The 16486-nt window shown below is 39.8% G+C and overlaps 1 protein-coding gene across 1 annotated transcript in view; it reads right to left on the reverse strand.

The window, feature by feature from the left end:
• arhgef39 (Rho guanine nucleotide exchange factor (GEF) 39) overlaps nucleotides 1-16486 on the reverse strand; it is a 67606-nt gene that overhangs the window by 38086 nt on the left and 13034 nt on the right. Inside the window, exons 4-6 of the mRNA XM_041255318.1 lie at nucleotides 15679-15773; nucleotides 12269-12389; nucleotides 10797-10915 (exon numbers count right to left, since the gene is read on the reverse strand). Coding sequence (XP_041111252.1) covers nucleotides 10797-10915; nucleotides 12269-12389; nucleotides 15679-15773 — 335 coding nt within the window. The remainder of the gene's footprint in view (nucleotides 1-10796; nucleotides 10916-12268; nucleotides 12390-15678; nucleotides 15774-16486) is intronic.

The following is a 16486-nucleotide window of genomic DNA, read 5'->3' on the forward strand; positions in this document are numbered from 1 at the left end:
AATTCTCTCATATTACTGAATTACAAATGGTACATTGAAATTTCGTTCTGTTCGATATTTTATTTTTAAACACTGAAACTCAGAATCAGTTATTATAAGGTGACATTGGTTTTATGTTGGGAAATATTTAAAAAAAAAAAAAAAAGTATTCAACCCCCGTGCTGTGGAAGCTCCCAGTTTGCAACGATGAAAGAAATTGCCCAAACGAGGACACAATTACCTAATCATTGGCCTCCACCTGTGAACCATTAAAGTTGCTGTCACATTTTCTGGATAAAAACCCCACTGTTGAAGGATCATTGGTAAGGCTGTGAATCTGAAGGAAAATGAAGACCAAAGAGCATTCTACAGAAGTTAGAGATAAAGGAATACAAATGCATAGATTAGGGAAAGGGTATAAAATAATATCCAAGTGTTTGGATATCCCAGTGAGCACAGTTGGATCAATAAATCAGGAAGTGGAAGCTGCATCACACCACCCAGGTACTGCCAAGAAAAGGCTGTCCCTCAAAACTCAGCTCTCAAACAAGAAGGAGACTTGTGAGAGAAGCCACAGAGAGGCCAACAATCACTTTGAAGGAGCTACAGAGTTCAGTAATGGTGCACCAGTCAACCATATCAAGAGCTCTGCATAACACTGGCCTGTATGAGAGGATGGCAAGAAAGAAGCCGTTACTCAAAAAGTACCATCTGAAAGCACGTCTGGAGTTTGCCAGAAAGCATGAGAGTGACCCAGCTGTGATGTGGGAAAAGGTTTTGTGGTCAGATGAGACCAAGATAGAGCTTTTTGGCCAAAACTCAAAGCGCTATGTGTGGCGCAAACCTAACACTGCCCATGCCTCAAGACACACCATCCCTACAGTGAAGTACAGTGGTGGCAGCATCATGCTGTGGGGATGCTTCTCATCAGCAGGGACTGGGCATCTTGTTACAATTGAAGGAAGAATGGATGGAGCAAAATACAGGAAAATACTGCAAGAGAATCTGCTTCAGTCCGCTAAAAAAACTGAAGCTTGGGAGGAAATTCACCTTTCAGCAGGACAATGATCTCAAGCACAAGGCCAAAGCAACATTGGAGTGGCTCAAGAACAAAAAGGTGAATGTCCTACAGTGGCCCAGTCAAAGTCCTGATCTCAATCCCATTGAGAATCTGTGGCACTATTTGAAAATTGCAGTCCACAAGCATCGTCCAACCAACCTGAACAACCTGGAGCAAATCTGCCAAGAAGAATGGGCCAAAATCACTCTGACACTGTGTGCAAAGCTGGTACATACTTGCCCCAAAAGACTTAAAGCTGTTATTGCAGTGAAAGGTGGCTCTACCAAATATTAATGTGTGTGGGTTGAACACTTATGCAAGCAAGATATTTCAGTTTTTTATTTTTCTTAAAAATATTTCCCAACATAAAACCAATGTCACCTTACAATAATTGATTTTGAGTTTAAGTGTTTTAAAATAAAATATCGAACAGAACGAAATTTCAATGTACCATTTGTAATTCAGTAATATGAGAGAATTGGTCAGGAGTCTGAATACTTTTGCAAGCCACTGTGTGTGTGTGTGTGTGTGTGTGTATGTATATATATATATATATATATATATATATATATATATATATATATATATATATATATATATATATATATTGGCACCTGAGCGTACTCCACGACGCTTTCAAATGAGACTTTACATGTAGAATCTACACAAACTACTCTACATTGACAAAGTAAAAAAAATGCATATAGAATATAAATAGGGCTTCTGTTTCATTTGGGTTTTATTAATTGTATTTGTCGTGCTTACTTTTAGCTATTTTCGAGTTTTATGTAAATAATTTTCTTTCAGGGCTTTCGTTCCTGATATACTGTATGAAAATATTTTTGGTAACTTTGGTTACTTTTCAAAATGCTTGAGCGTTATTTTTTGTCAAAATATGTACAGTTGTAACTCGACAGTACTTGCAAACTTAAATTGTACCTTCTTTCCTTTGCTGTCTTCCACAAAGAAATCCCTATGGTCACGGGCATATTCTTCTGAGGTTTTTGGGTTTAGGCATTTTTGTACATTTCGCCACAATTCTGTTTTAAATCTTCTTAACTGTACTACAGCTTTAAATCCTGCTAACAAGCCTCCATGCTGATTGTAATCTTGTTTTAAATCTTGCAAGCAGTCTCCAATAGAAATGTAGGAATGTGCTGTCACTCAGTAGTTGGGTCGGGTTTAAAGTATTCAGAACGAATCAATGATAGATGCAAGTCAGGAAGGCAGGACATTGCCCAGCAGCACCGGGAAATATATTTATTATTAATTTTGTAGTAGGTTTTATTTTTTTAATAGAAAAAGGGTAAAGCCAACATGAATTAATTAACCATTTCCACAGTTTTTCCAAATGTTTTCCGGTGTATACTGGCTATCCACCAATTTCATTTATTTTGTATCGGGGGTGTTTTATTGGTTAAAACCGAAAATTCTAAATATAAACAAGAAAGATATACAGAGAAATACAAATTAATCTCAGTTGCACAAGTATTCAATCTCTTTGCTACTGCAACCCTAAGTTCAGGTGCAAATGATTTGTTTGAAAGTGAAATGGTTTCAGCCTGTGTGTACTCAAAGTGGTTTAACTTGTAGATAATTTCCCTCAGGTATATAAAGACTTTCAAGCTGCAAGTGGAAGTGATCCAACAAAGCAAGCATGAAGACCAAGGAGCTTTTGAAAGAAGTCAGGGATCAAGTGGTAGAGGCAAAGAGCAGGAATAGGGTACAAGTTAATTTGAAAAGGCTCTGATTATCCCTCTCAGCAGTGAAGTCCATCATTAAGAAGTAGAAGAGACATTACCACCCACACACTACCCAGATCAGGTCGCCCTCCCAAACTGAGCAGCCAGACAAGCACACTGGAGAGGATGAACAAGATAATTAATGTTCTTTAGTGGCCCAGTCAGTCTTGACTTGAATCCAATGAAAAATGTATGGCGAGACTTGAAGATTGCATTCCATTGACGATCCCCAACAAACTTACCAGAACTGGAGCAATTTTCCTGTGAAGAATGGGCAAAAATATCACCATCCTACTGTGCAAAGCTAGTACAGACCTTTCCAAAAAGACTCAGTAATTGCTGCAAAAGGTGCTTCTACCAAGTACTGACTTAAGAGGATGAATACCTATGCAACCAGTAAATCTCATTTTGTACATTTTCTTTGCAAGTTTTGTTGACATTTAAACTCCTCCTCATGTAACAGTGCTCAGTTTAACCACCACAGCTTTGAATAAAAATTAAAAAAAAAAGTTAGTTTGAAAAACTGTGCATAACATTATTTGTAATTCAACAAAATGTGACATTATTGGTAGGGGGTGAATACTTCTGCAAACCACTGCATGTATATACAGGCACCTTCAAAATTATTGGATTGAAGAACACATTGGAAGGGATCTTAGAACATTCCTCCACACAGAATCTTTCCAGATCCTTGATATCCTTCGGTCTGCGCTTATGGACTGCCTTCTTCAATTCAAACCACAGGTTTTCAATGGGATTCATGTCCGGAGACTGAGATGGCCATTGCAAAATGTTGATTTTGTGGTCAATTAACCATTTTTTCATCGTCTTGCTAGAAGATCCACTTGCGACCAAGTTTCAGCCTCCTGGTTGAGGCAACCAGGTTTTTGGCTAAAATGTCCTGGTACTTGGTAGAGTTCATGATGCCCTTGACCTTAACAAGGGCCCCAGGACCAGTGGAAGCAAAACAGCCCCATAACATCAAAGATCCACCACCACATTTTACAGTAGGTATGAGGTTCTTTTCTGCATACGTATCCTTCTTTCGACGCCAAACCCACTGCTGGTGTGCGTGGCCAAAGAGCTCTATTTTCGTCTCATCTGACCACAGCACCCGGTTCCAATCCAAGTGCCAATGCCGTTTAACAAACTCCAGGCGCTTACATTTGTTGGTTGCTCTCAATAAAGGCTTTTTTTCTGGCAACCCTTTCAAATAGGCTATTGGCATAGAGGTGGCGTCTAATTGTAGATTTGGAGACTTGGTGACCCCAAGATGCAACCAAGTTCTGTAATTCTCAACTGTGACCCTTGGATTCTTCTTTGCCTCCTGAACCATCTTCCTCACTGTGCTTGGGGGCAAGATGCACTTGTGTCCTCTACCAGGCAGATTTACCATTGTTCCACTGGTTTTGAAATTCTTAATTATTGCCCTAATAGTGGTAAGTGGTATATTTAGGTTTTTAGCAATTTTTTTGTACCCATTGCCTGCTTTATGAATGTCAACAACCATTTGTCTCTCTTCATTTGTGAGTTCTTTGCCTTTCCCCAAGGTGATGGATGACAAATGGATTTTACATGCGTGTTACCTCAGGAAGCCATGGAAGACCACAATACAGTTCCTTAAGACTGAGATGTACTTAAAGTAGAATGTTAATGCAGAATTAATTTTGTATGATTTTATTTATAAGAATCTTTAGGGGTGCCACTAATTTTGACACCTATCTGAGAAAAAAAAAAAAAAAGCAATTGTATTAGTATAAAAGAACACGGAAGAAAAATAAGCAAACATTAAAAGACCGTTAATTGGAGGAGAAAACAACTACAGGTTGCAAGTGGTGACAGATAAGAGGGAGGAATCGGGTCAGGATGTGACCGACGGAGAACAGTGAGGCAGCGAGACCACTGCCGGAGTAGACCAGAGAGAGAGGTAAAGAGGGGAGAGGCCGGGGGCTAGAGAGGAATCAGCGCAGACTGAGAGGAGCTGGCCTCAGTCTTGTGTCTGTGTTCTCCTACCTCCCTTACCTGACCACTTTACTGTCGCCTTATTACTTCTGAATAAATACGGGTCTTGACCCACCCCAAAAATTGATTATTGTCCCTCCACTTGATTCCACCATCTTGCTAGGACAGAAAATGCTACAATATAATAGAATATAATATATATGCAATAAGGCCCGGCTGAGCGTCCGTACACAGAACATACAGAAGCCTTTATAATCCAGGTAAAACAGTGGATTTGCAGAAAAAAAGATGAATAAATCATGTTTTAGGCAAAAAATTTGTGTTTTTTATTAAATATCCTTACGCCAAATAATCTACTCCCATGTATAACTTTGAACCAAACACCAAGTTAAGATGAGTAAATTAATTCAATTAAAACATGAACAAAAAGTAAATAATTGTTTTGTTAGTGTGCACAATGCCATTGAAAAAATACACCAGTGGGTGGAGTTGAGATGGCACCAAGTTATTTTTTTTTTTAATTCCTGTCAGTGCAGACACACTGAGTAGAACAGACTCAGGAATAAAAATAAATACAACGATGTCTCGGATTTCAGTAATTTGTTCAAGCTCTGTCAGAGATGGGTGAATAATGTGCACAAGTGTCTTTTTGTGTTTTTCTTTAGTGTTTACAAACCGCTAAAAATACATTATTTGAAGTGACAAAGTCAGGGGGGTTAAGCATAAAGACAGTGTTTTTTTTTTATTTTTATTTGTCACTCAGTTTCATAGTTACAGCTGTATATCTGTAAGTGAGTGCAAGCAAGAAGGCTACCAATACTTTAAATTATTTGAGGTAGTGCAATGATTCAAAATACGTGACAAAGCTCCAGCTCTCGGTATCCATCCATACACACTGTTCGAGGTCGAGAACCTAGGTAGGTTATGACCATCGCCTTGCTTGTTAGTGTAACGAACAAAGTTCATCAGGAATTATCAGGACCTTATTATCTGTATATATATATATATATATATATATATATATATATATATATATATATATATATATATATATATATATATATATATATTATAATATATATATTATAAATATAGCATTTAGATATTTTATTTAACACCATGTAATCAAAGAAACTACAAAATGATATCGCAAAAGTCAAGAAGCCATAACAGTGGTACAGTATTTGATGTTAGATTTCAAGATGTCATATTTTTCAATTTGTCAGTTTTTTGTCAAGTATGTGGAACACTACAAAATGGTGTGCAATTCAATATGTTAACATAACATCGTTAAACAGGTTTCATTCGACTTTATGAAGCAAAATTAGTTCATTCTATAGGATGATTCAAAACTTAGCCATATCTGTACAGTATCAACTCAGAACCGGATTGGCTGAGGAGATGCAAGTGAATTGCAATGTAATTCCATCCAAATTTTAAACCTGACATTGACGCAGTCTAAAAGAAACGAAATCATGCTCCAAAACATGTTCCATTATCAAGCAAATACACGGCTGGCATTATCTCTCTGTACTAAATGTTCTGATACTCATTACACTAGAGAAATGAAAGAACTCTAATGAAAGCAAAGACGCATTTTAATAAAAAAAATAGAACATTTCAATTAGCGATATCAGGGCATATTCAGAATAATGTAAATGGAATCTCTCATTTAGCAGGGCGTTCGTCTCATTATCAAGAAACCAAAGATGAATAAGACAATAATATAAGCAGAATGATATCTGTAGCAATTAAGTTATTATGTATAATGAAGACTGCAGGATTAAGGGTAAAGCAATACTCTATTTAAATATCCAGCGCTAATTCCTTTGTAATATGCAGATGAAATGCGCTCTTATTAGAAGACATGTTGGGTCATTTAAAGCACTTAAAACCCTTGTCAGTGCTGGGAAAAAAATAATCTGTCCAATTATTTTACTTAATAAAAATGCATTAAACATTGAAAATTCCTAATTAAGATAGCATGTGCTGCTGAACTCGGCAAAGATCGCTCCATAATTATCGGTTTGAGAGCTCAAAATATTGAAGCAATGTGAATCTGCTTAGGAAATGCACTGCTTCTCACAAGCGGAAAGGGATCAGAGACAAAAACATCTATACAATTGCTATAAAGCAGGCTTGTGCTGAAACACTGAAAATCAAACAATTTATCCCAGCTCTTGTCTTTTCTCTCAGATGATAGATGGTCTATAGTAGGAGGTAATTAACCATAATCCGTACATAATCACGCACCGCTATCGGGAAAATTGACAAATTCATAAATTAACAGTTTCGACTCCAGGAGGTGATTTACAGTATCAGTATAAGATCTCTGGTGAGGATTAGAGACTCAAACCTCTGAAACTACAGTACCAAATACAGGTTTTAAAATTAAAATACAGTGATACTTGTTTTGATTGCTTTCAAAATCTCCATTAAAGTAAATACAGTAGAACTATTGTCCAGCTATACCTTGTAAATCAAGGATCGAGTCCATTTTACTTGCTAGTAATAGTATTTAAGTATTTTACTGCACATGTACCGTACCTGAGGGGAATGTGTGGATTTACACAACATACTGGATTATACATTTAGAAAAAATAATCAATTGGTGCCAGATCTGCACAGTGAGATGTATATTGATTATAGACAGACTTTACAGATACAGAGAGACTTACAAATCATGCCTGATTCCAGAATAGGCAGGTTCCAGATGGTACAGAGGATCGTGCCATTCATTTCACTAGGGATTTGGTCGGGGCCCAACAATTATGCAGAATTATAGAGGGACTGGATTAGATTAGACAGGTTTTACTGTCAATGGATCATCCTTACCCTGATAAACCTCAGGTGGATTTTACAACAACCATTGTGCAACCTACAAACCTGGATGTTTTGAACCTCCTATTTTAGTGAAAAATCCCCCCCCCCCCCCCCCCCCCCCCCCCCCCGGGTCCCAGCCCCTAGCCCTGCCCTACCCAGCCCCCTTCCTATTCCTACCTCTACCCCCCTACCCTACCCCTACAGCATCATGGCCTAGCCTGAGTGAGTAACACCTGGAGGCACTTGATGCTCACAGCAGGATAATGTCAACCGATAGGCCCTTCCTCCGAGCTGCTTCCCCGAGAAGACCTGGCAGCAGTTGGTGCCAGCATATGGATGCATGCAGCGAGACTTCACTGGGCTGAGATTAATTACTGTCGACTGGTGTCAATGTCAGGCAGCCCGGCCCTCAGGGAACTCAGGGTTACAGGCTGACACACGAGGCACAGACGCAGACAGACAGAGAGAGAGAAAGAGTTAGAGAGAGAAGCCTAAAACAGTGCTATTAAAAAGCGAGCTGCTCTAATGCAGCGGGTCGAGGGAGTGCAAGTGGCTATTCTGCGAACTGGAAGAGGCATAGCAAGCCACACAGCTGACTGCTAATCCCAGGAGGAAGCAGCCATTGCTTCTGTGGCAGTCTGTTTTTTTATAGCAATGTTCTTGTGATATCTACACACTCGACACTTTATACGCGCTCCTGGATACATTTAGAGATTAAATTAGAAGCGAGGAGGTAGACAAACGTGTAATACAGCGTTAGGTATGCAGGTCTGCTAGTGTGTATGCATGCATGTATGGGTTTCAACAGGTTGAAACATTGCTAAAAATTACCTGCAGCCTGTTCCCCCAATAATCCCACATATAAGAAAGTTTACGAAAAAGAGACCATTGGCCCATCTAAGCTTGCCCAGTTCCTAGCAAGTGATTGATCTCAAAGGATTCCAGTGATTCAATATCATCAGCATGACTTTTTAACCCATTCCACACCCTCACCACTCTGTGTGTGTGTGAAGTGTCTCCTTCTCTCTGTCCTAATCCTGATGCCATATAGGTAGTATATTTCTCTGTATGTGTCGTTAGCTGGCTGTGTTCTTGTCTAGAGGATTCTGGCATAGCACTAAGCATACTTCCTCACTCTCGTCAAACCAGGTTACAGTATGACTTTTCAGCTCTTTTGGCCCATCCAGTTCTACATACAGAGAGGGCGAGTGGATAAGACCAGACAAGTTAAAAGGTCATTAACTGTCACATAATTTTGAATCAGGAAGTCTGTCTGGCCCTGTGATAAAGTGCCCCGCCCCTGGGCTATTTATTTGTGCATATGTTATGTGTAGTGTGTTAATGTTGGTGTATAGTCATTGGTACACGGGATCCACACTCCAGCCCACAGATCATTCAGCCTCCCTATGGATCACTCAGCCCACATCATCATCCCTCCAGATTACTCAGCCCCCCATCGTCATCCCTCCAGATCACTCAGCCCCCCCATCATCATCCCTCTAGATCATTCAGACCTAATCCCTCCAGATCACTCAGCCTCCCTCCTCATCCCTCTAGATCACTCAGACCTAATCCCTCCAGATCACTCAGCCTCCACCATCATCCCTCCAGATCACTCAGCCTCCCTCATCATCCCTCCAGATCACTCAGCCTCCTTCATCATTCCTCCAGATCACTCAGCCCCCCATCATCCCTCCAGATCACTCAGCGCCCCATCATCATCCCTCCAGATCACTCAGCCCCCCCATCATCAACCCTCCAGATCACTCAGCGCCCCATCATCATCCCTCCAGATCACTCAGACCTAATCCCCCCTGATCACGCAGCCTCCCTCATCATCCCTCCAAATCACTCAGACCTAATCCCTCCTGATCACTAAGCCTCCCTCATCATCCCTCTAGATCACTTAGCCCCTCCATCATCAAGCTTCAATGACTTCCACTGTCTGTTGGGAACACATTCACGCTGGATCCTTTCACCTTTCATGAAGGGCTGCTCTGGTGTTAAAGGAATGCTAACCACAGATTTAAAATATGTAAATCCTCTTTCATTAGTTTTAACAAACAGAACGAGAGAAAAAGAAAAAAAAATCCATACAATTAAGCCATTATAACTAAAATGGTAAAAAGGCAAAATAAATAAGGAAATGAAGAAGAAAAAAGAATGGGGAAGAGAAAAGGGAAAAGCAGAAAGAAATAAAGAAAAATCAAACAAATGAACAAGGAAGTCCATAGAACTGAGACATTCAAATTAAATGGAAAGAAACAAAAGCAAAAGAAAGCATGTAAACAATACAGTGTGAAAGAAGAAAAACAAAAAGATATCAAAAGGCATAAATAAGTGTGTATAATTGAGCCATCCCGAGCAGCACAGTAAAACAATGTGATCACACCACTGTGTTCATTAGCAAGCCTGTTCCCAGCACATTCTTCATGCTGTATTAATTCAGGACATGGATCAGGAACACATGCAATTACAGCTAACAAATGATGGTGGTTAACAAAGGATATTTTGACAGTTTCTGGATATATCTAAGCAGAAATCAGTTTCACGCACAATAGCTCCCTCCCTTTCTCTCTACAGCGGGTCACAATTAAGGTTTTCCGCAAAACTACTGAAGATCAATGGGAGCTAATAAACTGATAAGAACTCAAGTGTGAAGAATACTGCCTGTGTCAGCACTGGGCCTCCTAAAAACACACCTGATATTATTACAGCTTGTCAGAACTGAAACTGCATGGATTCTTTATTTAAAAACAGAACAGAAGAAGAAATCCAGCCCCTCTCACCACCTGCAATATTTACTAACAAGCTATTTAAAGAAGCCTGTTCTGATAACTATAGTTTGATATTCATTAAAAGGGATACTGTTATGCTATGTACGTTTTCCCAACATTTAATTTCTTGCCTGTTTAATATCTTATCCTGTGTGCTCCCCATAGTTCTCTATTGCTGCTTCTGCTTAGATCTTTGTTTACTGGGCACACCAGATTTTCAAGCACAAAGCCCTTTTTCAACAACTTTTTAAGGCTGAATTTCTGATACAATTTGGTTTTAGAAATGAGCTGTGCAGGTGTAATTCCAGTACTGCTCCAAGAACCAATTACTCAAGCTCTCCACTGGTGAGGTTCACTGGTGTTGTTTGATCAGGCTAATTTACCATTCAAAGTGAAACAAGTGAAGAAACAGCTGCTTGGGTTTGTGTGGACTGCTGCTTTACTTAGACTTACTGGTGAATACGCTGTAGTGGCAGAGGGAGCAGCTCCTCCAGTGTCAGCCCCCTGAACTCAGGCCGGCTCTCCTGCAGCCTCTTAAAGCGAGCGAAAGCCTTGTTCTTGCTCACCTGCACCTGTTCAGAGGAGATACAACAACAAGCCGTCTGTGTCCCAATGTACATGGGGACCTTCACCAATATACAGATTTAAAAAAAAAAAACTGAAGACAACCAGTTTTTTTTTTTTTGTTTTGTTTTTATTATTTAGTCTGTCCAGTTATGCCACCCGTTTTCTCCCTAATTGCATTCCCTTACTGCAGCAATTGCCCACAACAGCTCTGCAGGACTAAAGGTCAGTGGGCACCCTCCGATCACACGACCAATTGCCTCTTAACACCCAGCAGCTCGACAGTGGATGTCAGCGAACCACTGGCCCATTGAGGACAATGGGCAGCCCTGCAGCCCTGAGCTCACCCTGTGCCTAGCCTGTAGGGATTGCTGTAGAACAAACTGTTCCTGCCGGTTTTGACAGGCGAGTCAGTCGCAGACCCATCGGCCCCACGTATTGTCAGTGAAGAACAGACCCAAGTTTCCATGGGCTGACACAATTGGGTATTTCCCTATTCTTCTCAGGGATGGAAATAAGACTCCAACTGCATATCAGTTTGATCCACTCCTAGTTTTAATATGGAGTTTAACAAGACAGACCTGAGCTTGCACATTTTTAGAAGAATGAAAATTATTTTAAATTGAAAATAAGCCACCTATCAGAGAGTTCATCTTTCAGAATCCGTGTCGGGGGCAGAAAAAACATTTTGCTAATTGCGCTTGCTTTCATTATCACGCAAAACAAAGGGGCTGCTGAAGGTTGAAAGGGACAAACCAGCTCCTCTCTGTCACATCGCTGTAATTATGTAGCTCCATGTTCCAACAATTACATTTATGTAGACCCACTGTTAAAATCAATGGGTCTTGTACAGCTAGTCTTTAATCAATGGAATCAGTCAATTTGCCAAGGCCAGATCTTTCGTCTTAATTAAGACAGTGATATCTTGGGCGCTCAGAGAGAGGTCTTCGAGATAAACAAGGTGAGAGGTTGCCAAATGTCAAAGAGGTGACTCTCTGCTTTTCCTACAGGCAAACGTCGAAGAAAGAAGACAGACCCCTCAAGGTACGGGGGTGGGGGTGCAAGTGATCAGCCACTGAATATCTAGTTTAACTTTCGTTAAAGAAGAAGCAGGTAGCGGCTCGCTCCTGACAGCAACAGTGCTAATGAGCCTCTGCTTCACAGCGCCAGTCATGAAGGTTATGCCATTGTAGCTGTTTTAATTAGATGATGTGAACGGCTTTTAATCGGCCAGTTAGACCCTTCACCCCCCTCGGCTGGTCGCTGAGCGGTCATAATGGAATGGCAGGGTGAAGGAACAGCAGCAGCAGCAGCAGCCGCCCGCCCCACCCACACACCCCCCAAACCCCACGAGCTGGTACCTGCAGGACTTTGACAGCGTTCTCCATGTTGTTTGCATAGGCTGTGTAGTGATACAGGTGTGGACAGAACTCGTCAAACCCCGGCCCGAACTTCCCATCCTCCAGGTGAGACAGCAGAGACCTGGGAGAGGACAGGGACACCAGAATAAAAACAGGATTTGCGCAACATCAGGATCAAGCCTTACTTCAAATTTCGTTAAGTTCAAGCACAGAGCAGGTTAACTAACCCAGGAAGAGCGAGTTTAACAAATTACCTTAACCCATGAAGTGCCACTGTCATGCTAATCAGGTGGAGAGCAGCACAAGATGGTAATATACAGCTATGGCAAAAAGTTTTGCATCCATTTATAGAATGAACTGTTTCATAAAGTCAAATAATGAAACCTGCCAAACAATGTTAAGTTAACATACTGAATTACATATTGCTTTGTAGTTTTCCATGTACTTAGGAAAAAATTTACAAAAATTGAAAGATCTGACATTTTGAAATCTAACATGTAATATTGTATTGTACTATAGTTTCTGTTAGACTTCTGCTATAATGTTGTAGTTTTTTTGATTGCATGATGTTAAATAACAGATCTACCTTGGCGATGTATCTAGCTTCAAGCTTGCCTGGAGAATACTAAGTGTCGGGACTGAACAGCCGTCCACATTCAAATCAAATCATGTGACAGTGTGACCTTTCAGCTACGCCTGCCCTAATGGCTCTCTATATATGAATGTAGAGTAGATGCGGCTGGTTGAAATGTCACATGATTTAAATGGAACGAGGATGGCTGTTGAGTGCAGGCACTTAGGATTCTACTCAATATGGGAGCAGCAGGACCCCACTACCAAAAAAAACACCAAACAATTCAAATGACATTTGAATGAATGATGAATGGGTGAAAATCTGACAACACACTGTGTCAATACTTCTGGGCACAGCTGCATGGGATGGGCTACTTCATGGTCTCATATTAGACACAGTTGGAAATTAAGTGCAGATAGACTAAGTACAGAGGGAAAGAGACATTTCTTCAGAGTGGCGAGGAGATGAAATGGGCTATCTACTCATGTTGTTGAGGCAGAATCACTTAGAACCTGTAACACCCAACTTGACCATTTTTTTTTAGATCAATCAGCTATTAGGAACCAAACAGGCACCGGTGGGCCGAATGGCCTCCTCTCGTTCGCAAACGTTCTTATATGTTGGATTATTGGGGTACAGTCTGCAATTAGGGTCAATTATTAGGAATTTTATGGTATTTCAGTGCCGTAAGGAACCAACTTCATTCAAAGAAATAGAAAAACAGAAATCAATTAGCATGATAACAAAAAGAAATGGCGATTTCACTTTTTACCTAGCTTATTATCCAAATGTGAATAACACACACACACAGAGCATGGCTCACCCTAACAATGCTCCCAGGAATGGTACATGTTTAAAAGTAAGACTGTGCCGCCGTGAAGTTGATTTAAATAGATTTTAATTACGTTGAAAGTCAAGGTAGGCTTGCTATATAATCAACAGAGACTAGCATTAGAGTAGAGAGGCTTCTAATGAGGGTAGAGGTCGGCCAGGCAGCATTTCAGGGTTTTTTTTTTTTATGATCCTGTTAAAGAAAACAAAAGAAAAAAAAGAAAAAACTAAAAGAGTACTGTTCATTTGGAGGGCAACCTGTCCTGTCCATTAGGGACAGGATTAGCATGCAATCAGCCTCTCGTTGTTTTTTTCGATTTTTAAAGTCTCCCGCTGTTTCTAGCTACCACTTTAAAATCCATTTTCTTTTCTCTTGTTTGGTTCACACATTGGGTTTGAAAGCATCTTTAAGAATAAAAACATTTGTACAAATAGATTTTAAAATTGAAATTTTAAATTTTGCGAGGACCTCCTCCCCCCCAAAAACTAATTTCAACTAGTGCATTTAAAATTGCAAATAAGCCATTTATCAAACGAGGTACCTTTAAGACCTTCAAATTAGGCTCTGTAATTTTATTCAATATTTTTGCACTGTGACAAGGATCTGCCTCTGACATGCGGGACATTATTTGATCTATTTTCAAACCGCATTTATTCTCATTAAGAAACCCCCTAGACGGTTTCTCTCAGAATATTTATTTTTCAAATACTTTTGAAACTGTGCTACTTACTTGATGAAGTGACAGCACTTTCAACTTCTTTATTATAGTTTGTTCCAGTGCAGAAACCCAATTATCCCTTCCTGCTATCCCCGTCGATTTGCAAACTCAATAAACACTTCTAATGAAGATGCATGGTAACATCAAATCAATACATTTCAATCTGAGCTCTTTTTAATTATGAAATGTGTATGAAGACATCAATTACTTCATCTCCTCACCCGTTTCAATATACAAAAGCAAGTTCGGTGCATGTGAATAAACATAGTTGTTTGCGTGTGCATGTCTGACAGAACTTATAATATATTTTTAATGCTTTGTGCTTTTTAGATGTTTTGCCTCATTTTCTGAAATTTTCTTCGCTGTCTGTTCAACAGCCCAGGCTTGATTTCAAGAAAACTGTGAAAAAGCACTGAATTGAAAACCATGCTGCGCTTCATACATATCTTTGAATATTTCAAAATGATTAATTCCAAGCCGGAAACCTGTACGTTCTTGCCCTGTGTGTGGCACAGTTGCTGTGTGTTTTATAAGTCAAACCCTTTTAAATGTCACTTCAAAGGGACTCTGCAAAATTGGTGACAATGGTGGCAGCGGGAGTCACGGGAGTGTGGATCGAATCCCATTCCCACACCCATCTAGTTTGGAGTGCAGGGGTAGTCACATGAGTGTGGCTCCAATCGCACTCATACACCCATCTAGCTTTGAGTGCAGGAGGAGCGCTTTACTTGCCTTTGGGCTCCTGAGGGCTTAGGGAGGGAAGCTAGCAAAGATTTTTGCTGGAATAGTTAGTAAGACCGAAGTAGAAACAGTAATAGACAACGATAGAGATAACAGCATAACAGCTGTTACATAACATAACAGCATATTACACAGGTAAGAAATGAAAGAGTAAGAATATGTATGCGACCACAAATGATCCCAGTGTTTAAAAAAAAAATAAAATGAATGTTTTTAAAGAAATGCAAAATTCAAGTGATAAAAACTAAATGGTGAGCTAGTGAAATGGAAGTTGTAGTATTAAGCAAATAACTGAACAAATACAGTTTGTAAAATAAAAAACAACACTTTTTCAATACGCAGATTTGCTTCATTTCTTTGGCTTCAGTTTCACCATGCAGTCTGAGCCTCTACACAGACCCTGTTTACCCAAGGACGAGACAGGCGAACTGAACTCCTTTTGAGTTAATCTCGGCTTCATTAATATGTAACTCGCCAATTAATGTTTTTTCTTTCCCCAGCCCCCAAAGAATAAATACCCTATAAATAATTGAGTGGATACTTACTGGTTTACTGCATGAATAGATTTAATTGAGCTGAAGATGGCGGCTCTTATATCCTGCCTCAGGGTACCCTTGGCTTTCAAAATTTCAACAAAGTACTAAAATAAAAAAAAAAAAAAGGAAGTGTGAAATTCACCTGCGTACGTTTGTGTAAAGCTCACATGTTTTACTGAAACTGTCGTCTGCGAAGGGACCACACACGCTGAACTGAAACCAACGAGAACACATTGAACACTCGTGATATCTCAATTATTCTGACCCATTTAAAAAACAGGGATGCAAACTGAATGTAGAAAAGCTAGCATGGTCCTCTCCTACTTCACTGCACATTCTCAATGAGGCTCTTCGTTGAAGGAGTGCTAACCAAGCTTTAAGAACCCATTTCCATGCCTGCTACTAGGAAGGATGGAGGATGCAGCAATTGAACTATATTTAGCATATACAGAACTCAAGTTTTAAGGTTAATACAAGAAAGAGGTGCACAAGGAACTGAGTGCTTGTTCAAACGGTTTATTCTTAAAATACATTTCAGAGTGACTCAAGTATCACAAGAAGGAATCTGACAATTTAGACGACCAGAACAACTCATTGCACAAACAAGAAAGTTAACGATTTTATTTGTAGGTCAAATATGTCCCTTGTACCTTAAAGGGTTAACAGTCTAGAAAACTTCAGATAGTATTTAAAATCAATCAAGACTCTAAAGTAAAATGATTTAAATTGAGTTAAGCCTTTGTGACTAGGCTCCAGTAAACCCTAATATCCTTCACAGGTTTGTCCTTCTGGCTTCAGCACTCAATATTGGCAGCTT

The sequence above is a fragment of the Polyodon spathula genome, chromosome 7, assembly GCF_017654505.1.
Source record: "Polyodon spathula isolate WHYD16114869_AA chromosome 7, ASM1765450v1, whole genome shotgun sequence".
NCBI classification, from domain to species: domain Eukaryota; kingdom Metazoa; phylum Chordata; class Actinopteri; order Acipenseriformes; family Polyodontidae; genus Polyodon; species Polyodon spathula.